The 21,747-nt window shown below is 52.6% G+C and overlaps 10 protein-coding genes across 10 annotated transcripts; 3 read left to right on the forward strand and 7 right to left on the reverse strand.

Moving 5' to 3' along the window:
• Positions 1 to 722: 722 nt before the first annotated feature.
• On the reverse strand, positions 723 to 2,342 carry QC762_113450 (uncharacterized protein; the record flags this gene model as incomplete). The annotated part of the gene is made up of 1 exon (XM_062885763.1): positions 723 to 2,342. One exon carries the CDS (start codon positions 2,340 to 2,342, stop codon positions 723 to 725), a length of 1,620 nt encoding a protein of 539 aa, XP_062748786.1.
• A 740-nt stretch (positions 2,343 to 3,082) lies between these two features.
• QC762_0012590 (uncharacterized protein) lies at positions 3,083 to 4,773 on the reverse strand (the record flags this gene model as incomplete). Its single annotated transcript, XM_062882943.1, has 3 exons — positions 3,083 to 3,238; positions 3,932 to 4,127; positions 4,766 to 4,773. 3 exons carry the CDS (start codon positions 4,771 to 4,773, stop codon positions 3,170 to 3,172), a joined length of 273 nt encoding a protein of 90 aa, XP_062748787.1. The 3' UTR covers positions 3,083 to 3,169.
• A 240-nt stretch (positions 4,774 to 5,013) lies between these two features.
• Positions 5,014 to 7,807, reverse strand: STT3 (oligosaccharyl transferase stt3 subunit; the record flags this gene model as incomplete). The annotated part of the gene is made up of 3 exons (XM_062885762.1): positions 7,405 to 7,807; positions 5,339 to 7,154; positions 5,014 to 5,284 (listed from the first exon to the last, which is right to left on the reverse strand). The coding sequence occupies exons 1-3, from the start codon at positions 7,532 to 7,534 to the stop codon at positions 5,014 to 5,016; spliced, it is 2,217 nt and encodes a 738-aa protein (XP_062748788.1). The 5' UTR covers positions 7,535 to 7,807.
• Positions 7,808 to 8,037: 230 nt separating this feature from the next.
• rpl35 (60S ribosomal protein L35, L29) lies at positions 8,038 to 9,682 on the reverse strand. Its single transcript, XM_062885761.1, has 5 exons — positions 9,100 to 9,682; positions 8,806 to 8,945; positions 8,469 to 8,694; positions 8,158 to 8,402; positions 8,038 to 8,059 (listed from the first exon to the last, which is right to left on the reverse strand). Exons 1-4 carry the CDS (start codon positions 9,100 to 9,102, stop codon positions 8,397 to 8,399), a joined length of 375 nt encoding a protein of 124 aa, XP_062748789.1. The 5' UTR covers positions 9,103 to 9,682; the 3' UTR covers positions 8,038 to 8,059; positions 8,158 to 8,396.
• On the forward strand, positions 9,221 to 10,473 carry RPL6 (60S ribosomal protein L6; the record flags this gene model as incomplete). Its single annotated transcript, XM_062885760.1, has 3 exons — positions 9,221 to 9,586; positions 9,921 to 10,256; positions 10,321 to 10,473. The coding sequence occupies exons 1-3, from the start codon at positions 9,476 to 9,478 to the stop codon at positions 10,471 to 10,473; spliced, it is 600 nt and encodes a 199-aa protein (XP_062748790.1). The 5' UTR covers positions 9,221 to 9,475.
• A 790-nt stretch (positions 10,474 to 11,263) lies between these two features.
• GOS1 (protein transport protein gos1) lies at positions 11,264 to 12,100 on the forward strand (the record flags this gene model as incomplete). Its single annotated transcript, XM_062885759.1, has 3 exons — positions 11,264 to 11,329; positions 11,403 to 11,516; positions 11,583 to 12,100. The coding sequence occupies 3 exons, from the start codon at positions 11,264 to 11,266 to the stop codon at positions 12,084 to 12,086; spliced, it is 684 nt and encodes a 227-aa protein (XP_062748791.1). The 3' UTR covers positions 12,087 to 12,100.
• Positions 12,101 to 12,369: 269 nt separating this feature from the next.
• Positions 12,370 to 13,658, reverse strand: ATP10 (Mitochondrial ATPase complex subunit atp10; the record flags this gene model as incomplete). Its single annotated transcript, XM_062885758.1, has 2 exons — positions 12,370 to 13,188; positions 13,264 to 13,658. 2 exons carry the CDS (start codon positions 13,656 to 13,658, stop codon positions 12,507 to 12,509), a joined length of 1,077 nt encoding a protein of 358 aa, XP_062748792.1. The 3' UTR covers positions 12,370 to 12,506.
• On the forward strand, positions 13,517 to 15,735 carry QC762_0012650 (uncharacterized protein). The gene is made up of 2 exons (XM_062882945.1): positions 13,517 to 14,285; positions 14,358 to 15,735. The coding sequence occupies exons 1-2, from the start codon at positions 14,078 to 14,080 to the stop codon at positions 15,704 to 15,706; spliced, it is 1,557 nt and encodes a 518-aa protein (XP_062748793.1). The 5' UTR covers positions 13,517 to 14,077; the 3' UTR covers positions 15,707 to 15,735.
• On the reverse strand, positions 15,200 to 16,121 carry QC762_0012660 (uncharacterized protein; the record flags this gene model as incomplete). Its single annotated transcript, XM_062882946.1, has 3 exons — positions 16,083 to 16,121; positions 15,482 to 16,029; positions 15,200 to 15,262 (listed from the first exon to the last, which is right to left on the reverse strand). Exons 2-3 carry the CDS (start codon positions 15,695 to 15,697, stop codon positions 15,200 to 15,202), a joined length of 279 nt encoding a protein of 92 aa, XP_062748794.1. The 5' UTR covers positions 15,698 to 16,029; positions 16,083 to 16,121.
• A 2,132-nt stretch (positions 16,122 to 18,253) lies between these two features.
• Positions 18,254 to 20,611, reverse strand: QC762_113380 (uncharacterized protein). Its single transcript, XM_062885757.1, has 2 exons — positions 19,232 to 20,611; positions 18,254 to 19,166 (listed from the first exon to the last, which is right to left on the reverse strand). Exons 1-2 carry the CDS (start codon positions 19,511 to 19,513, stop codon positions 18,714 to 18,716), a joined length of 735 nt encoding a protein of 244 aa, XP_062748795.1. The 5' UTR covers positions 19,514 to 20,611; the 3' UTR covers positions 18,254 to 18,713.
• Between the last annotated feature and the right edge of the window lie 1,136 nt (positions 20,612 to 21,747).

Raw genomic sequence — 21,747 nt, forward strand, 5'->3', positions numbered from 1 at the left:
GACAGCAGCGCTTACCAGTGATGTCTCTGATTAAAGCTTGGATTGGTCAAAATAAAGTTGGGATGGATTCTTTAAATATCATGGCTTGCATAATGTAGGGTAGAATTGTTCTGGTTGTGTCCTGCTACTACGACACATCCAAAATCCAGGACGGAGTCCCAGAGTGTCTGCATTCTGGTTCCTCCAGAGGATCAAGAATTTGACTGTCTCATTTGGACTGCCATCATGTTAGATTTGATCGGTTCTAGCCAATTCTAAACTCACCATCAAGCAGATGAATGGTTCTTTGAGAGGCTCTCCTGTTAACTCCCTTGTTTGACTCTTTCTAAGGACCTCTGTCCCAATCGTAGCAGATGTGGTACTTGGGTTCTCATCGCAATAGTCAATACGCAGGTCAAACACCCTATAACGCAAAGCATGCATTTTTCAGTGAACTTTACACACCCAACACGATATACTGTACAGCTATACCCGCACTTCTAATACCTGTGACTGTCCCAAACCCTTCCCAGACAACTTTTAACACCGCCCATCTTTAACAATACACCTATCGATACAACTCGCCCCTTTTTGCTGACCCTGAACGCCTTCGAACTGATATCATACACTAATTCTACACCCAAACTTTCCTTATCCCACTCGTTCCTCTTATCGTAACACCCAGCCCAATCATCCTGCATTCCCTGTCCTCTTTCCGGCTCTAGAAAGGCACAAAACGCCTTTTACTCATCATATCTTTCAATCTTCCACGCCAGATCACTATCCACCTCAACCACCCTGTCTCCATCCTCCTCAAACAACGCATTCAGCTCACTCATCCTCGTAACAACGCCACCTTCCGGCAGCTCTCTTCTCCGAGTCGGTGAGCCAAAACTGCCGAACGCCTGGCCTTCATACTGCTTCATTCTCTCGTAGGATTCGGCAAGCTTGGCGACATCCGGAATAAACATCTCTTCTTCCGACTCCTCCCCTCCAGCATATTGCTGGTAATGCAGCAAGGGCTCTGACCGCTTCCGTTTAGGGTTACTGTTTACCTTGCCTTCACGGTTGCCGGGGGAACGAAAAGGGGTAGCGGAGCCACGATCACCCGGTTCAGAGGTAGGTATCTGAGTAGCGGTAGATTCAGGGGCAACAACGGGGGAAGATCTGCGGAGTGGCGATAGTGTAAAAGGGGCGTAGGGGGTTGTCCGGGGTGACAAAACTGCGGCTCGGGCGCGGATGATAGCTCGGTGTCGACGAGAACGGGGCTCCCTTACTGGTGAGCTGGAGGGGGGACTGGGGGGTTTGAACCCTAGGTCGCGATTCACCTTGGATTCTGCCCCGAGGTTAAGGGCGAAGTAGAGGCCGGAGAGTCCCCTCGTAGTGGGAGAGGTCGATAGGCTGGAGGAGGATGAAGGGGCGGAGCTCTTGGGATTGGGTCCAGGGGTTTGTTTGTTACCTAACGATATAGGGGCCGAGGGGGGGTATAATTCGTCCTTTAGGTTGACGCGGAAACGGGAGGGGTTGTGGCTTGACTGCCGCTGTCTTTTAGGAGGACTAGGCAAGATATTGTTACCTGTGACAACCTCAGGGGGGGTGCTGACTTGAGAGGAGGACTTCAAACTTCCGACCGGACCACGATTGCTTTGCGGAGGGCTGCAGTAGGCCTCTAAAGTCCGCAGACTGGCAGAAGATAGCCTCCTTGACGATGTTGCGAAGGAGAAGCCAAGAGTCATGGGATCCAGGCTGGTTTTCGACAATGACCTCTCGTGTTGTTTACTTTTTGAGGAATCCGCAACCAAGGAATGTCTCTCGACCCCAGATTCGAGATTCGCAATTTGGTGTTCTGATCTCGATCGATGAAGGGCGGCAAAATGCAACTTAGAAACCCCTTTGGGCTTCCTTCCAGACGTGAGGGGCAACCTTTCTCGGCTATCCATTCCTTTTTCTTGGGTTCCGGCGGGGAAGTGGCGGTTTCCGTGGCGATTGGAGTCGAGGTTATACCCCTCGACTGCATCGAAGTCCCTTTCCTTAACCCCAAGCTGTTTGGGGATCACATCGGCAAGCTTATCAAGAGACGAGATCGAAACACCCAGAGATATAGCCCCCGCAGAGCGATCCGTGGATATCAACCCCCTTCTCTCCCCCATCTCTGCCGGCAACTCTTCCATCTTGAAGCCTTCCTGGGCATCTTCCCGCAGACTTTCCTGCCGCTGAATCTTCCGGTCAAGACTCTCGAGAATCACACTCTCTCGACCAGTCCTCCTGGTCGTCCTCTTCGCCTCCCTCATGTCAACGCACTGTTTACAAAATAGTTGGAGAGGGGTAAGGGGTGCCCCTGACTTGACCAAAACAAGGTGCATTTTTGATCGAGCAACACCACATCCATGACACCATTCGCAGGGAAATCTCCCCTCTGCCCCCTATGTTAGACATACATATTAGCATAACAAACATAACATGACTTTATAAAATTGCTCAGACGAAATGTTGAGCGTTTCTGAACGCTGCTGACTTCATGTTTGGATGACAAAGTAAGCGTTTTCAAACGCTTAACTTGACACTCCCAAACGCTATGGCAATATTGTTGGTGTCACGGGCTGGGTGGTAAAGTCTGAGACAAGGCAACAGTTATACCAACCAATTGATTGAAATACTAAGGTGAAGAAGAAAAGAGGAAAAATATCACAACCGCTGTTTGCCTGCAGGGCCTTTACCACACTTATCCTCCAGTCTGCCAGTGCCAGGCTAGTGTCAGGCCAGTGCCGTGACAGTTGGGATGAAATGTCAAGTGCCCCCGAGTGTTTCTGTGACTTGTTCGGATGACAAACTTGGTGTTTTCAAACACTAGAAAAAAGAGTTTGGATGAAATACGATCGCCATTAAGCGCAGGTGTAGCAATATTCAGATAAGATACCAAGCATCTCAAACCGCCAAGTCAAAAATCCAAATACTGTTTGGATGAAGTGGTGAGTGCCCCTAAGCGCTGTTGTAGGAGAGCTTGGATGAGATATGAAGCATTTTAGAACGCTAAGTTAAAAAACACAAAGTGTGTTTGGACGAAATGTTGAGCGCCACTGAGCGCGGATGTGGTGGTGTTTCGATGCTAAGTTCAAAAGCCGAATACTATCCGGATGGAATATCAAGCGGTCCAAAACCATAGAAGATTGTTTGGACGAGAGGTGAAAGATTACTTAGATGAGAGTAGGAAATTGTTGGGATGAGAAGCAAGCGTCTCCAAATAACAAGTGAAGAAAATCTAGATGTTTCTTGGATGATATATCAGCCTCTCAGAACGCTCAAAAAGCAAGGTTTGAATATCATCTCAAGCGTTTAGAAACGCCAAGAAGAGAAGTCCAAACATTGTTGAGATGAGATTTGAAGTGCCTCAAAACGCCAAGTTAAATAAACCCAACACTCGTCGGATGATGAGTTGAGCATATTCGAACACCACTTGATGGCTTGTTCAGATGATGGATTAAGCGCGTTCAAGTGTTGTTATAAAGGTGGTGGGATGATGGATGGGGTGTTGAGAAGTGTAACCTGTGAACAAGGACTGCTCAAAGCACTGTTGGAGTGTACTCCAATGACATATTAAGGATCGTAAAACACCGGTTGAAAACACACCAAGGGCGTCAAAGTGCTCTCGTATGAGTGTTGGATGACCGCGGAAGAGTTTTGGGAAGGCAGATTCGAGCGAGATTAACCTTCTGTTGAGGAGTGTTCGGAGGAAAGTTCCGTGATTGGGATGGGATCAATCGCCACTTGGCTGCCCTACTGACAGCTTGGGGGCCTGTCAAAGAAGAAGAAGGGGTATGGGCATGTCTTGACGAAGACCGCTCACTCCACTTGGGATGAACAATGACCGTGTCGTAGGGGGTATTTTTGCCAAGGGGCTCTCCGGAAGTGAAGAAAAAGAACAGGAAACAGGATAGGGAGACTTATAACATACCGGCTGTTGACGCCACAACCCGTACCTCTCACGGCACGAGACACACAAGCTGCTCCTAGCGAGCTCGTCACCAGCGTGGAGACGCTGGTACGACTCCTCGCGGAGTTGCCCGCACAGGAAGCAGCTGTGTGCCCCGGCCGGAGAGGCAGTGAGAGCGGCGGAGGCGCTGGTGTACTGGTTGGCTTCCAGTCGGGCTCTGAATGAGATAGGTAGAAAGTGGAAGTTAGTTATATATATCTATAACATCAGGACAAAGATTCAATAAAGTTTTTGCATCGAGGGATGTGTTCCAGAAACACGGGGATGTTGATTCAGTGCCTGGCACCTGGCTAGCAGATAGGGGCATCGAAGACTGAGGGTTAGTGCCTGGTTGTGTTGTATGAAGTCGAAAATGCCGACCAAAGAATTCTCAGGCCCAAACCTCGCTCTGGTCTCTCTTGAAAATCACTGTATCGAGGATCTGGTGCCGTGTCGTTGATAATGATGACGCTGCTGTTGGAATAGAGAGGTCGAAATGCCGTCGAAGACTTCAACAATGTGGCCAACTCGGAGTCGCTCATTCGAGGTCGAAGAAAGAGTGAAAACGCCAGTCAGAATATACTTGCAGGTTTGAATCCATGTCGCTGGCGAGGGCGCGGGCGACGACGACGACGATGGCAACGGCTTGCAAACGCTGGGCTAGGTGACGTGGCGAAGAAAGTCGTGGCGGTCGTGGTCGAAAAAGTGAAGGTGGGAAAGCAGCAAAAAACCAACTGAGCTGCTTTAGTATTGTCCAAATCGTGCGGCAGAAAGAGCAAAGCTGGGACGACGACCAGACCATTCTCCCCGAATCACCCGTTCATTGACAAGGGACTTTGAAATATCAAGATAAGACCACCCAACACTGTACAGATTTCACCAGCAACTTCCAAGAACACCCAAAATGAACATTAAATACGCATTTGCTTAACTCCCACGCGTTTTGGTGTACAGTGCCCACACCAGGCATTCTTCTTTTCCCAACCCATATATCACTGTGGTAAATAGAGGAAAAGAAATTACAAAAAAATCTAACATACTCCTTGAGGAAAGCTGTTATTCCCTTAATCCACACGCAGGACCCGAGACCCCCTCTTCTTGGTGGCCTTCTTCTTCTTGAGCCCCTTCTCGAACGCTGTCGCCGAGATATGGTCACGGCCAACGTTGTCAAGGTCCTTGACCTTGTAGATTCTGATGATCCAGTTCTCGCTGGTAAAGGCCTCCTCCAGGGTGCTGAGGGAAGGACCAATCTCGGGCAGACGGGCTTGGCGCATGCGATCGACAGCCTGTCCTGGAGGGAACAGGTTGTTGAAGTTGTAGTAGGACATCTTGTACCTATGAGACTGTTAACAAGTTGTATTGTGACATGGAAAGATGAGTGAAACTTACATCAAGCTGTTCTTCATGGTCTCGGTAGCCTCGCCGTCGACACGATACTCGCCTCTTGGGGTGAAGAAGGCGCGCTCGCTGACCTCATCAGGCCAGATACCCTCAGCGATACGAACCATCCACAAGAACTTGTTGATATCGTCGCCAGAATAGCCCAGAAGACCGCCAAAGACCACGAGAACATAGTCGACCTCGTGCTGGCGCATGATGGGGTAGCTGACCTCCTCGCGCGAGCTCATGGCTTTACCGACAGTGGCAATGTGTGTGTTGTTCCACGTGTTGTTGTCGACAAGAGTTGGCCGGTCAGCCATGCCACCAATTTGGTAACCATAATCCCACCACGACATAATCTTGGCGTCCTCCTTTGTGTTTTGGCGAAGCCACTGGTAGGCCTCACGGTAATCGTCAATAATGTGCTGGCTTCCGTCAGGCATCCTGCTTGCCAGGACCACGGAGGGAGAGGAGTATGCGTTGGACGTGACCCAGGTGCAGTGCATGACGAAAATGAGGAGGTAGATGGCCATAGCGCCCACCATCAAGATCTTGGACCACAGGCCATAAATGCCAACAACGGGCTTGTTAGTGGACTTAAGACCAGACTTCGAGCCCTTCTTCTCAGCGGCCTCGGCGGCTTGCTGGTCCTCCTCGGTAGGAGTCTTTGCGACAAGGTAGTTGTTGAGGATGGTCGAGATGGCGATGGCACCAGCAACACAGACCACAGGGGTCAATGTAAGCATCAGGCGGACCATGACACCAGCGAAGTAGCTGCCAAAAACAGCGTACACAATGATGAACACATGCTCATCAGCTAGCTCCTGGAAACAGAGGTAGACACCAACAGGGAAGACGAAAATAAGCAGGTTGAGGTCAAAGAAGAAAGCTGGCCAGGCGGTGGGCTGATGTTCAGAGACGGAGGCAATGATGGGAATGTGGATCTTAGCATATCCGGTATCCCAAAGTGAGTAGAAACGTCCGCTCCACGGGGCGATAATGCCGGCGCTGGTGGCAATCACCAGAGCCGCAAGAGACAGAACGAAGATACCGCCAGCAAAGATCCAGAGGAATGTCTGGAACTGACGGCCGGGAATGGCTGACCGGACATAGTCCAAAAAAGCGAGGAGCTGGACGAAGCCGAAAATACCAAGGGCAGGCATGTGCTCGCTAGTCTTGACAGGCAAGAAACCAACAAAAGGAATCTGCATGCTGGCCAGTGTGCCCAGGGCATACCAGGTAGTGTACGAAACGTATAGCCTGGTGCTGTAGCGACCCATGAGGATAAGGACGAAGGCGTGAAGGGGAAGAAGGCAGGTGATGAAGGCATAACCACCCCAGGAGGCGACCATGTAGCCGTAAAACAGGGCGCAGAAAGCACCCCACAGCATGGAACCCTGCTTCAAGGCCTTGATCCAGAGATAGAAGGTGAAGACGAGCAGGAAAATCGCAATGGCTTCGTTGTCGTAACTGCCAGCAACTGATCGAGAGATGTAGCCGGGGGCGATGCCCATAAACAGAGCAGCCAGGAGGCCGGCCGAGTTGTATGTTGTCATTTCATTGGTGAGGAGATAGGCGGCAATAGCCGTAAGGCCGGAGAAAGCGGGCGCGAGAAGAACGCAGACGTTGCGAATATCGACGGGAATCGTGAAGGCGCGGAGGGCGTGCCAGATAGCACCGCTGGTTACCATGAGGCCAGGGTAGAGGGTACCACCCGTGACACGGCCCAGGGGATGCCATGTTCGGTCATCGAACCAGTCCCAGAAGTTGTAGAAGCCATTTGCGACGAGATATTTTGTGGCGCGGAAGTTGAACCAAGGGTCGACTGGAAGGGTGTTAGTATATCTTGACATATTGGGCAGAGGACGCGATGGGGCCGCAGCGCAACGCATATGGGAGACTGACATTCGTGGATAATACTTTCGAAACCTAGGAAACAAGCAGCATGTTAGCAATGCAGTTGACGAACTATGGGATACACAGGACCCAGAGAAGCACAGAAACAGCCCCAGTGAAGCAGCCGCGAGCTTGCTGTCCAGCCATTATAGCTTCCTCCATGCCCAGGGAACACCTACGAATGACGGAAAACAGGCGGCTTGCGATTGAGGCGCCGGCGATGAGGGCGAGGATAATGACCCGCAGCACGCTGCGAGTACTTTTCCCCTTGCCCACATCGGCTAGAATTTCAAGTGTTTCGGCCGACATGGTGGCCTGCAGTTGGCGTTGTGCTTCCTCTCGTCGGTGGGAGTTGAGGAGAGGCTGCAACAGGTTCAAATTACCCAGAGCATCGCTGTCGAGTTGGAGAGGACAGTTTGGAGCTTTGCTGCATCATGGTCCAGGGCCAGTCTTGGCACTCGTTATTGGACCGAGCCAGGGGTACACAAGCCCCACCGTTCCCGCCGTTCTGCCATATTCTGCCAGGGCGGTCAGAGAAAGTGATGCCGCACTTGGTCTCAGCAACACTTGGCATCAACATTGAATTTCCCTGCCAGCAGCTGCCATGGATATCATATTCACCGATAATGGGGGGGTAATTTGGAGAAAGCACACCGTCAACGTCGGCATGGGCTAGTATGCACTTGAACAGCCCGTTATGGCCGTTACCTGACCCCAGGTCGACGTAGGAAACCGAATTAGAGGCATGTCACGCTCACAACGGACAAGGGCACAAGAGCACGATAAGACAAACAGTGGTGGGCGTCCAGACAGAGGGTATCATATATCTGGCAACGTCTATGGGTTTCCCTGGACAGTTTCCTTAGCCCCGGCCGAATCAATCGGTCCCTACCAAGACGCCGCCATAGATGCGCAAGCATCGACAGGCGCAACTAGCATTCCATGTGGAATCACCTCCGAGAGACCTCCAATGTGGGTGTTTAGTGCAAAGCTTTGATTCGGTAGCAGTAAAGCTACCTAGCCGCATCGAAAAATCATTGACCTCGTAAACACCCCAAAACCCTAAAAGCAGATGACCCTGGGATGATGCAGTGTGCTGAGTGGAAGACCTTTTTTTAACCGCGCCGCTGGTGCCCTAGTACAACCGTCCCATTATCCTCGAAACGCCAATTTAAGCCTGCAAACCCTGTCAGCACTCAAAGCTCCTCATAGATTACTGACATATCCCACGGTTCCTTCATACCTTGACGGCGAACTTCCGCTGGGGGAAGTGAGTCTGGCGCTTCTTGGTCTTCTCAAGAGTTCTGGAGGCGTCCTCGGGAGAAAGACGGCGGCGGATGGCACGAGTCTGCTTGGCGCGGAGGTCGAGGGGGAGGTACTTCTTGTTCTTGTAGAAGAGGCGGAGCTGAGCGCGTTGCTTGGCGTTGATGATGGTCAGAACGCGGGCAATCGACTTGCGGAGATCGTGGCTATTCATCCATCACACATGTCAGCCCATCTTGTCCTCATTCGCCCTTTCCAACTCTCTCGGTATTTCGTCTCGGAGGTTCGTGGTGGCTCGGAAGTCGTCGGTAACGTACATCTTGGTAAGCTTGGTGCCGGAAGAAACGATCTTCTGGATGCGAAGCTGGCCCAACTCCGTCTTGAGCTCACCGAGCTGCTTGGTGAGCTCGTCCTTGTTCTTAGACCATAATTGGCCAGCCTTGACCTTGCCGGAAGACTGTCGCACGGTGATGTTAGCCAAACCGGTCGCTCAACTTTTTTTCGTGGTGACGATGCGACCTGCCCCCCAATCGAACAAGTCAAGGAGGGCTCATCAATCTTTCCGATTGATGGGTCAGCATAACGACAGCAAGGGACCGTATCTCTCTTACCATCGTGTGGGATTTTGTCGTCGAGTCGAAAGGGCGATGGGCGACGGTTCCGTTGACTGCAGCGAGTCTTAGTATCCAGGGAGCAAAGGCTTTCGTAGGTACCAAACACTCAGTCCAGCAAAATCTTGAGTGGGTGTGGATGCCAAAATCGCCAAACAGGGCGGAAAACCCTACGCCGGCAGCTGGTCTGTGCGCACTGTTCTGCCTGAGGCGCGGACCCACCCGAAAATCCGAAAGCGGCTAGCTTGGGGTTTGGTGCTTTTCGAACTTGCGCACAACCAGGTTGCCAATCGCCCATTTCAAAATCTCCAGCAGCAGTCAAGTTGACGACCGACCACGAAAACCTACTAACCTCACCACACAGCCAAAGTCCAAAATGTCGGCTCCCACGACGAAGACCTTTGGCAAGTCCACTCGGTCGGTGCCTGCGCCGGCTGAGAAGGCCCAGAAATGGTACCCTGCTGAGGATGAGGCGAAGCCGCGTCAGGTACGTTGATATCTCGATGCATTCATGTTGCGAGCAATGGATCGGCCCGAAGACTGTTCTCGATTGCGATTGTGGCGGGTGGGAAGCCAATTCGACATGTTGGCGGGGGGAGGCACGGCAAATCTACCTTCATGGCCCGAACGAAATTTACGACACCGCGAAAATGGAGACAGACAAGATCAGGATATCGTCAAGTGGCGCATCTACGTCGAAATGGGTCATATATCACACGGCAACGAGGCACAGCACTGGGAAAACACTGGGAACGGCTGTCTTGGGAGAAACAAACGTTTTGGATATGGCATCGTGATTCTAACATGGCTTCTATAATCAGGTCCGCAAGACCATCCGCCCCTGGACTCCCCGCCAGACTCTCGTCCCGGGTACCGTCCTGATCCTCCTCGCTGGTCGCTTCCGTGGCAAGCGCGTCGTCCTGCTCAAGACCCTCGACCAGGGTGTTTTGCTCGTTACCGGCCCCTTCAAGATCAACGGTGTTCCCCTTCGCCGCGTCAACTCCAGATATGTCATCGCCACATCATACAAGGTTGACCTTACCGGTCTCGATGAGGCCAAGATTGAGGAGGTTGCCAAGCCCAAGTACTTCACCGCCGACAAGGCTCAGCAGAAGGCTAGCGAGGAGGCTTTCTTCAAGCAGGGAGAGAAGCCCCAGGTACGAATTTCCGAGATAGCGGACGTGTGTGAGAGTGTTGGAGCTGACATGCGTGAAACTACAGAAGAAGGAGGTTACCAGCAGTCGGGCGGCTGACCAGAAGGCCATCGACAAGGCCTTGATCGCCAACATCAAGAAGGTCGACCTTCTTGCCAGCTACCTCGCCTCCTCTTTCAGCCTTCGCAAGGGCGACAAGCCCCACGAGATGAAGTGGTAGAGGGAGCCAAGTGGGTTTTGATGGGAGGTCTTGACGGCGCGGGTTTCGGAATGGCTTAACCAATTGCATTTGGACGTTTGGCAGTTCTCGGTCCATACGGCGTCTGTAATGAAGGGTTTACAGTCATCAAGAGCACAAAATCACTGGGCTTTGCAAAAAGGATCGGTGCCCTGAACAACAACTGGGTTTTAGAGCACACGGGATGTCCACGGTGATCTGTACATGGAAACTAGTGATATTTGCACTGGGAATGGCAGATACCAGCCCAGCCAACCCGATGACGAACGACAGACAAACAAAACAAATACGCCACGAGGCAGAAGACTAGCATTTGCGGCGTCACATGAAAGCTATCTGCGTGTTGTATGTTGTGCATTTGGCAGAGTGCTCTCAGACAATCCGTTCCTGATACCTATCAAATTAATATTTCTCTCCACGGTCTGCGTTTTTTGTGAACATCCTCCTTATTCACTTGTTTCTCGGCAATATCGAGATCGGCAGTCGTTGTTTGCGGAGGACCTTTGACTGTATAAGTGCACCTTGATGACTCGATGTTGAATCTAGGAGGATCCGGGTTAGGGTTGGGGAGTGACATCAGCCGACCAGTACTTGAAATGCAAGCGAAGCCACGCCCCATTAAGGTACCTACACTACGCATACCTCGACCTGGCCTTCCAAAGAGGTTCTAGCAGAGCTGTTGAACTTGCGCAAACCACTTTCGACCCCGTGACCAATATTTCAACAACCTCTCACCGGTTCTATCTGTCTGTGTCGACTGTATCGAGAAACCATGGCGACAACAGCAGGCCAGGGCTGGACCCAATTACGGCAACAAGCCAGGGCGCTGGAAACACAGGTAAGAGAGGCGACATGCGACAGCAGCGGATGACGAGTGGTGATGGTTAATAACCTGCCTTTTCTGTTTGCAGACAGAAACATACCTCCACACATACTCCCAGTTTTCGTCACAATCCAACATCCCACCAAAGCCGACAGAAGAAGAGAGGAGTACCGAGGCGAAACTCCAGGAGCTGCTTGAGAAGGTGTGCATACCCTCGCCCTTTTACCCCTGAGTGATGAGACCACTACCACTGACCTTTCTCGTCAAGCGCGACAACGTCATCTCCCAACTCACCCGCCTCCTCGACTCAGAACCAACACTATCATCCTCCTCCCTAAAACAAAACAACCTCTCCCTCCTCCGCGACAAGCTCGCCGACCACCGCCGTGACCTCTCCCGCCTCCGGTTAACCCTCCAACGAGCCCGCGATCGCGCAAACCTGCTGGGTTCAGTCCGGGAAGATATTTCTGCCTATCGTGCCGCGAACCCTGCCGCGGCGGAGGCGGACTACATGCTTGACGAGCGAGGGAGGATAGACAACTCGGTTGGTGTGGCGGATGGTGTGCTCAGCCAGGCGTACGCAGTGCAGGACAGCTTTTTGGCGCAGAGGGAGACGCTGGCGAGTATTAATCGGCGGATCACGCATGCGGCGAGCCAGGTGCCGGGGATTAATACGTTGATTGGGAGGATTTCGACCAAGAAGAAGAGGGATGGGATTATCATGGGGGGGTTTATCGCTTTTTGCTTTTTGGTGTTTTGGTTCATGATGTGAATTTGTTTAAAGGGGGGGTTGGGAAGAGGAAGATGGGAGGTGGTTTCAAAATACCATGGGAGTGAGGGGTGGACACTGTATAATTTGTCCGGATAGTTGGGGCGACAAGATGGAAAGAGGGCATGGCGTGGGATATATGGGTATTTCACTTCGACAAAGGGAGCATGGGTGTTTTATCTTGGGTAGCTGTTAAAGCGGACGGCGAACTTATCGTATGTGCATTACCAGTGCGGTACAGCAAGGGTGTATTTAATAATCCTCATGCCAAAAATGGAAGAGAGATGTCTATTTTTCGTTGGGGAGCCGTGAGCATAGCTTTCTGTCGTTGATGTACATTATATCGTCTATCATGTTCACTTTCAATATCCCACCATTTCCAACTCTATACACTCCCTCTCAATTCCCGGGTATCTTACACGCCTATTTCTTGTCTCCAGTAGTAGGCTTCCCAGCAGCCAGAGGCTTCAGAACATGCCCCTCAGCCACACCCCCAGTCACACCCTCAGCCTTGATCTCCTCCAGCAACCTCCTCACCCCCTTCACCAACCCCTCCCTCTCATCCCCCTCCGCACTACCACTCCCCGCCCATCGTATCCTGCACCGATGATCCACCAGATAAGTATACCCAACCTTGCTGTTCAACAGCCCCACGCTCTCCCTGATCTCATCCGTGATCCCCTTCCTCACAAGGAAATACCTGTGCCAATTCTCCTTGCCCACCTTGTTCCTCAACGACCAGGAAAACAGCTTGATCAACATCATCTTCATCCAGTCCTCCTCGACATTGATCTGCACCAGCTGCGCCCTGCCGCCGCTCTCTTTGAGGACCCGGTGCAGGGCAGGGTTTTGCTCGGGGGAGACAAAGGTCTTGATCTGGTTCTCGGCCCACATGCCGCTGAAGACGGTGACGACGGAGGCGTGGCCGGCGAGGAGGGGGGTGGTGTCTGCTTTTTGGCGGGAGGCCAGGGTGCGGCCGAAGAGGTTGGGGAAGTAGAGGGAGAGGTCGGCTTTGAAGAGGCGGGGGGGCGCGAGGAAGGTTTTGCCTTTGTGGAAGGAGAGGTTGACCCAGTCGCGGAAGTAGGGGCGGGAGACTTTGTTTTTGCTACAGAGAGGAAAAGTAGGGGGTTAGTGGAAAGGGGGGACAGGGAAGAGGGAAGTGGATAGGGGGGGGACAAACAGGTACTCCCGCTTGGCGAGATGTCTTTCGTAGTCTACGAAGTCATCACGGCGCTGTTTGAAGGTTCGGTGGTCGATGCCGGTGTTTTGTCCCGCGGCGGGGGGCGTGTTCATGCCAACTGGTCTTGACAGAGGGGTGGGTGTGAAGTCTTTTACTTTCTTGCCGTAGGACCGAGGGGCGTGGGCTAAGGGGCTGTCCGGAGCCGGCTCCGTGGCGGCTACCGGGGCCGGGGCGAAGGTCTGTCTCGGTTTCGGTTTCCCATCCGGAGCGGCGGCGCCGGGTGTGTGGTCTGTGGGAAGCCGCTGGTAGCCAGTGGTGCTAAAGGTGCGCCATTGACAAACAAGGCAGGTTGATGCCCTTGCGCCTGTTCGGAGTCCTGTCCTAGCGGCTAACATGGCAGCGGGGGTGGTTATGTGTGTCTGAGATATCCAATCCGTGGGAGAGGTTTGAAGCTCAGATGCCCCGTTCCCAAGAATTTTCCACGCGACAATTCTCGGCGCCGGGCCCCACTTCCACTGCCGCTGTCAACTCAGATCAGCGCTCGAGCCCCAGTGAGTGGCCCTTGAAATCTGGGGTTTTGGGGGCGGTTAGGGTGCCAAGCACTCGGTTATTCGCGGAGGCTCAGTGAACCCCTCGGCCCAACGTCATATCTACAGTGTATAAGCCGGCGCAAGCCAGAGGTGAGACTGCTATGCGGGTTGTCGTTATCCCTTTGGTGCAGGAAGGAGGGACAGGTCAATTCGACTGAACTTTTGAATCTGAGAAGTCACTGCTGTCTTTGAGCGGTTGCATATTCTGTCATTTCCCGTTTGAGATGTTTTTGAACCAGAGCTCCCGCGTGGTGCGCCAGCAATGGCGGTTCTCCAGCCGGCGACTATCGTCTCTAAGTCAACAACACCGCGCGCGAGGACCAACCCTCAGGACTCCGCTATCCCCACCGTTTGCGCCTCCCGCAAGGCTCTTCCATGCAAGCAGGAGTTTCTACGCTGTGAAGCCTGTGTTGCTCGCTGATATTGGAGAGGGTGCGTGTTTCTGTCACTTTAACTCTCGAGAACGAAGTTCATCTCAACTAACTGGTGGTGGCACAATTACAGGCATTGTCGAGTGCGAAATCATCCAATGGTTCGTCGAACCCGGGGCGCGCGTCGAGGAGTTCTCTCCACTATGCGAGGTTCAAAGTGATAAGGCTTCGGTGGAAATCACCAGCCGCTTCGCCGGTGTGGTTAAGAAGTTGCACTATGAAGCGGGCGAGATGGCCAAGGTGGGCAAGCCGTTTGTCGATATCGACATTCAAGGTGATGCCAAAGAGGCAGACTTGCAGGCTCTCGCACCTGCTGAGCCTGTGACCCCAACAGAGCCAACTACAAAGATCGAGAACCAGGTGGCGGCTCAGTTACCAAAGCAACCTCCACCAGCACCACCATCAGAGCATAAGCCTGCACCGTGGAGCAATGGGGTCTACGAGCATACCTCGCCTAAGCCTCAACCAGGCGAGAAGGTGATTCTGGCAACTCCAGCAGTCAGATACCTTGCCAAAGAACTCAACGTCGACCTTCTCCAAGTCCAAGGCACGGGCAAAGAAGGCCGCATCCTAAAAGAAGACGTCTACAAGTTCGACGAGCAAAAGAACGCACCCCCAGCTCCCGCCCCAAGCCCCTTTACTCCCTCCTCCTCCATCACACCCACCAGTCAACAACAACAAGAAACCCCCATGCTCCTCACCCGAACCCAAGAAATGATGTTCAAAACCATGACCCGCTCCCTCTCCATCCCCCACTTCCTCTACGCCGACGAGGTCGACTTCACCTCTCTGGTCGAGCTCCGCTCCCGCCTCAACAAAGTCCTCGCCAAACAACCCCTGTTTCTAGACTCAGCCACCCACCCGGTAGCAAAACTATCCTACCTCCCCTTCATCATCAAGGCAGTCTCCATGGCCCTATACAAATACCCCATCCTCAACTCCCGCGTCGACATCGACCCTGCCACATCCAAACCCTCCCTCGTGCTCCGGAGTCAGCACAATATCGGGATTGCAATGGACACCCCCCACGGGCTACTCGTCCCCGTCATCAAAAACGTCGGATCACTCAACATCCTCCAGATCGCAGCGGAACTCACGAGACTTCAAAGTCTGGCTACGGAGGGGAAGCTGAGCGTGGGGGATATGTCCGGGGGAACGATCACGGTGAGCAACATCGGGAACATTGGGGGCACGTACCTCAGTCCGGTGGTGGTGGAGAAGGAGGTGGCAATTCTGGGGATTGGGAGGATGAGGACCGTGCCTGCTTTTGGGGAGAATGATCGGGTGGTCAAGAAGGAGATTTGCAACTTTAGCTGGAGCGCGGATCATAGGGTTGTGGACGGGGCGACGATGGCGAGGGCGGCCGAGGTGGTGAGGGGGATTGTGGAGGGGCCGGATGTGATGGTTATGCATTTGAGGTAGAGTTACATAAGTTGGGGGGGTTGTTTTTGGGCAGCAAGCGAAGAGGGATGGTACAGCACTAGAAGTTTCAAGAAAAGTTGGAAGTTATTTGGGGGGGGGTGGGGGGGTGGTGGGTTATGTCATAACTCAGTATGTCTTTGTCGGAGTTGCGTCCCGGTTGAGCCGGCCGTCTTACCCGCACGGGGGGATTTTGGGCAGGTTTTATTGACTACCGAGTTTGATTGGGACAGTCAAGGAAAGGCAAGGCAAGCAATTGCCGTGCTTCGTCAAAGTCGGTGACTCTTTTTGGGTGGTGGAGAGGTTGAGTGGAGGGGGGGAGACGACTAGAGTGTTACAAGGCATTTTTACTTAGATAAGAGGTTTCGAAAACACATACAAAAGTACATATATTTTTATCTTGTGAGCATGGAGAGCAACGTTGGTGGGATGCCTGAGGGAACAGCCGAAGAAAAGAAGAAAAAAAGAAAAGTGATCCCATCTCCCGATCCCGCGATTACACGGCGAGGCGGGGGTTAGGTAGGATATCGGTTGTATTGCATTAAATACATGACCGTCAGCCTACTTACCTTACCTGTCTTATGTAGTGTGTGTCGGATCGTGACTTGGTTTGTTCGCTTCCATTGTCTCTCTCTCACTGACTCTTCAAGCCTGGAGGGATGCATGAACGGGCATTAGATGAAGAATGTACCTAGGTAGGTGTGTGCATGGGCTATCCGGGTTTACCTATTGGTCTTTGGGTGTACGAGAAGGGGGGAGGGTATGTGTGTGTGTGTGTGTGTGTGTGTGTGTGTGTTGCCATACCGGTGTGATAACCCCACGACGGGACGGCATATACGGAGAGGAAGTTGAGCACCTAGCTATTGCTATCGATACCCCTTTGATGATGATGATGGTGGTAGTGGTGGTTGAGCAAGTTCTTCTATCGGTTGTTCTATCCAACGATCCATGCATTTGATAGAACGGGCCGAGTTGAGACTGGGTTCCAATCTGGGAGACATATTGGAAAAGCGGGCTTCTGTGCTTTGGGCTCATGCTGCCAGAGTAGGTGTGCTATAGAAGTTTTGACAGAAAGGTGCTTGGAATTATGCGGCATGATCAGATATTGCTTGGTTGATCTGGTTGGTGAAGAAGGCATTGGCCTACCTATCTACCTACTTGGTTGTCAGTAGGTTGACTGCACCAGGCCGATATGTTTCGTGCCGTTTCGCAGCTGAGCACCGCATTGGCACAGCTAGGCCACGCTCCGGGCAGTTACGCAGACCAGAGGTTCTAGTCTTGTGGTGGTCATCGCGGGATTGGGGGCAAAGCCATAATCTGTATAGTAACGATGAACAAACTCCGTTTCAGCGCAGTAAGAAGAACCTGGGGTGCGAAAGTTGGGTAGGTACCTCCAAGTACAGATGCTATACGACCTTGTATCGCTTTTCAAAAGCAAACACCTTAATAAGGCTTCTGGTTTGCCCCTTTCATTCGTCGTATTGCGTGCTTTACCCCAAAACGAAGGCTTTTTCTCCTGGTTGTTCGCCACGGGACCGATATAACACTCCGTGGAACGGCATTTGGTTTGGTTGGCCACACCCCCTCCTCTATGCATAACTTGATATTGTTTCTAATTCTTGTTGACCATCCCTTCGACCGCCAAGCCGTTTCCTTCTGGGCAGAAGGATCGCGTCGAAAAAAGCGAGGCGGTCGGTGATGGTCTGCGGGTGAATCGGCCGTTTCTCGTGACCATCCTCATCCAGCGACCCGTTTCTGGGATTTTGCCAAGTGCTTGGTTTGCATTATTTGGGCGTTGTTGGGTGCGCGCCAAGCTGGTAGAGTAGGACCGGAAAGTAATAGATATTGAGTAGGTGCGTGTTGTGAGATGTGACTCGTAATCTTTACTTCGGAGCGTCTTTGTATGGAGATTACCATACACTGAATGAGGTTGTGTTTGCCGGGCGGTACGCCATATACAGCACACAGCAAATGCGGGATTGTCACGCCGGGAAACATTCGGCAGGTGTACCTTGATGTGCAGGTTGAAGAACGGGACAGCAAGTTGGTGTTGCTGCCTTGTCTGGGGATGTCGTTCGGTCATCCCGGGAATGCATGTCGAGTGGTTGCGGCAATATTGCAAGTGAGGTCAGCAACGGCAGTAGTATCAAGTGATATCCTCCCTCGGCCCAACATACTGCTATTGAATACAACGGAAGTACGGGGCTGCGGACATAGCAACCGTTGCCTAGGCATGACCAGAGCTCAGGGGGAATGTTTACTTTGTCTCAACTCACCCCCTCCTTCCCAGCAACTTGGTAAAGGCGTTCCTGTTCCTGCGTCGACTTGGTTTGCGTTGTCAACTCCATGCTAGATAGGCGAGCAGATGCTGCAGAGGAACCCGACCGGGCGGGGCCTGGCACCATTCGGAGATCGACGGAGAGAAGGGCGGGGATACGAGACCAATCACTCATAAGAAAGAACACAGTTTCTGATTTGTTTCCCCAATCATCTTGTGTATGCTGGGTAGCACCAAAGAACATCAAATTCATGTTCGCTTGCTAAAAGAGTAACCTCAGGTAGGTCTAATACCTTACCAAACCCCGTCGCCATCCTTCCACCCATCAACCGAATTACCTATATACTATGTATGTTAAATTCCCAGAGATTTTTAAACGCCCACGACTAAAGACATGGACTCAGCCATGCTTCGTCAAATGCAAAGTAATGGATTGATCCAAACACAAGTCAGTGCTGGTCCATCTTCCCAAGTACCCCCTTCTGTTGCTCCGGCTTCCCAAGAACGATTGCGCCGCAAGATAAAAGTCGACAAAAAAAAGCAATCCGTTTCGCCACCACAATTCATGTGTCAGAGAAAGACGATTGTCGTTCAAGACAAGACTCCTTTCCCAATGCGACGGTGGGGCTGACTGACAAAACCCAACCCTTTCCCATCCAACCCCCGGGCGGTGACTCTTAGCGCCATGCAGCTACGGCTTTGCTTGTCCCACCCATCATTTCGGTATGCACGTCACTTTCTCTGGGCTTCCGCCGCGACGGTCTCCATCGTGTCCAGGACTCGGTCTAGAGCCTCAGCCATGACAGCTTCGGCTGGGCGACTGACGTCAATGCTAATAACATCGACCTCATCCGTGGTTGGCCTTTCCAAGACTTCGAATTGACTGTGGACCATGTTGGCTCCCATGTAATGGTTCTTGCGAGCCATCACCCTTTGCAAGAGGAGCTCCTCGGACGCATCCAGATAGATGAAGTGGAGATGGAGGTTGGGCGAGAAATAGGGGGCGACACGGATGACATCGCGGTACTTGCGCTTCAAAGCAGAGCAAGTCAACACCACGCCTCTGTGTCCACGTTCCAGCTCCTTGAGAGAAGCCTCCCGGAGAGCCGTCAACCAGTCCCACCGATCAGCATCCGTCAAGGGAATGCCAGCGCTCATCTTGTCGATGTTGGCTTGTGGGTGGAACTAGTAATCATGATTAGCCCGATGCTATGGGTCATGGGACTTGGGACTTGGGACAAAGAACATACCTCATCACCCTCGATATATGGCATATGAAGAACAGTGGCCAGGTACTTGGCAACAGTGCTCTTTCCACAGCCGGCGGGGCCAGTAACGAGCCAGATGTGGCGCTGCTCATTTTTGGATAGTGACGAAGAGACATTGCCGTTGGTACGCACACCATTCGATAAAGATGATGTTGGGAGTCTCATGGTGCTTGGTGATGGGGAGATGTTTTGGTGGCCGTTGGAAATAGCTGGTGACCCCGGGGTTTGTCCCTTCAAGGAGATGGCTGAGTCGTACGAAAGCATGTTGGGTTCTGGTACTGGTGGTGGTCTCGAAGATGGTGGTGGTATCCTCCGTCTTTGAAGAAAGCGTGGGTCCGGCTTGACGGCGAGAGTTAAAACCGGCGATGACGTTTGTGAGTGGGCGGTGGTGGTGATGAATGACCGGAAGTGGGCACGCGCTACCTAACGTGACAATTGGATGACGACGACAAAGGAATCACAACAGACGGCAGAATACTACGGCCCATTGAGAGAGGAAACGATCACGAAGAGGAGCTTGGGAAAAGGGACATTCAAACAAAACAAGGTGTGGTTGGGATAGCAGGGCAAAAGGGAGTCAGCCGACGGCGGCCGGCCGGCCATTTATATAGCTGAATCCTGTAGCAGGTCATACCTGGAAGTGATGACCTAAAAGTTTCCTCTTCAGCAGGGCAGGCGGGCAGGCTGGGACCCCAGAGCCAAAAAAAGGTACCACTGGTACTTCCAAGCTTGGGGGGCTTCAGCGGAACCCGCTGAGCGATCTGCTGGGAACGCGCGGGAACCCCATGGATCCTAGCCTCGAGGGGGCAACATGGAACCTCGAGAACGGGCGGGTGACCTGCTGGTACTGCGCCCATGCGCCGTACCCAGGTACTCACAGTGGGACTCGGCGGGCCAGAATCTCACAAGATACTAGACCCCATTGGTCCAGGAGCACTCGACAGCCAAAGGCGTCCCAGGACCATGACAGGTCGAATCCACCGCAGACAGGGAGGGAGTGGGCCGTGAACTCGTAGCCCAAGGTACGCTTCAAGTATCCACGCGTGATTCCCATGTACCTTGTCTGGAAAGTCGGGGGAAGCTTTTCCTGGAGAAAAGCGTGGGATGGGTTGGGAAGCCGTGTGGGGAGAAGTGTCGAGGAAGAGAAGGTGGCTGACTCGACAAGGGGGAAGCAACTTTCTTCCACCTCGACAATGACGCCCGAAAGGGAAGCTCGCTGGGAGCAGCATCGCATCGCCAATCATGAAACAAAAAGCCAACCGTTGTAAAAACTCTGATTTTGACACTTTGGACGGGAGAAAAGACACGCGAAGGTTTGAGACGTGGAATGAGTGGCTAAGAGTCACAGGAAAGTTTATTGAGGTAAGGTGCCTTGTGGGTTGTACCTTCTCGTGGTGTCCTGAAGTTCGGAACATCTTACGGCCTCGGTGTAAGGAAGGAGCGAGCCCACAAAAGGTACAGCCTGCCCGGGCTGGGAAAGAGGACGGCAACGATGCAGCCCAGTGCTCGATCGAAATTGGCCCATTAATTGAATAACCTTGAGAGCGGTGAGTAGCCAGGCATGAGGTGCTTGAGGTGCGTGATGCAGGACGGGAAGCAATTCACGAGAGAACTCATCTTCCGTAAGACACTTCAGGTACGGGCATTCCATCCACAACCTGGATTCCCAGCAGTGGACGCTAGGTAGGTACCTGATGGCCGTGGGGTTGAGGTGTGGCAGTGGGAGAGCGGAAATGAGGGTGAATACCCACTGGCATCTGCCGGTACCATTGCCATCACGGGGTCTGCAGAGCACCGGCGCAGCCCATAAAAATCTCCGCTCAAGAATTTTCACTAGCCCACACACCTCCCAGCCTGATGCGGACCGTCGTGCTAGCTGGCTAACTTGGAATTGGGAACGGCTGGTCGATGACAATTAACATTGACATGGAGCAAAGACATAGAACCGGAACGCAAACCAAACTGCTGAAAACAGTGCTCTCAAGACATAATCTTCGTCCCAGGACAGCCAACATCTGGACAAGACTGCTCTCCCCCATTGTATAATACACTCACTCTCTCGCGTAATTGGCGGGGCACCATATTGATCTTTCGGTACGTTTTCGTTGATGGTGAGGTGAGGCACAAAAAGACATTTCTGCTCAACTAATAGCAGCTCCAGTAGAAGCGTGGGGGTCTGTCCCGGCCCCGCCACAGAATGGGGTTGAGGTTTGCCGAGAGACGCCGCCGATGGCAGGGGAGGGGTGTGTGGAGCTGCCCAACTGATGGATGGGAGCCCCGGGGACGATCTTGGGATGAGATGCCATTCCTGCTTCCATTCTCCTGTCCAGCAGATCCAGATCCCACAGAACAAAACATGGCACGGCAAAACACATAATCGATACCCCTTCTACAAGGACTAACACAAGAGAAAGAGTTGGCCTTCCGTTATGGCTGCTGGCTGGTTCAAAGCCCTGTCTCTGCGGGCCGGTCGTCTGGGAGTGTCACAACCGATCCGT

This window comes from Podospora pseudocomata (assembly GCF_035222375.1).
Source record: "Podospora pseudocomata strain CBS 415.72m chromosome 1 map unlocalized CBS415.72m_1, whole genome shotgun sequence".
In the NCBI taxonomy this organism is placed as follows: Eukaryota; Fungi; Ascomycota; class Sordariomycetes; order Sordariales; family Podosporaceae; genus Podospora; species Podospora pseudocomata.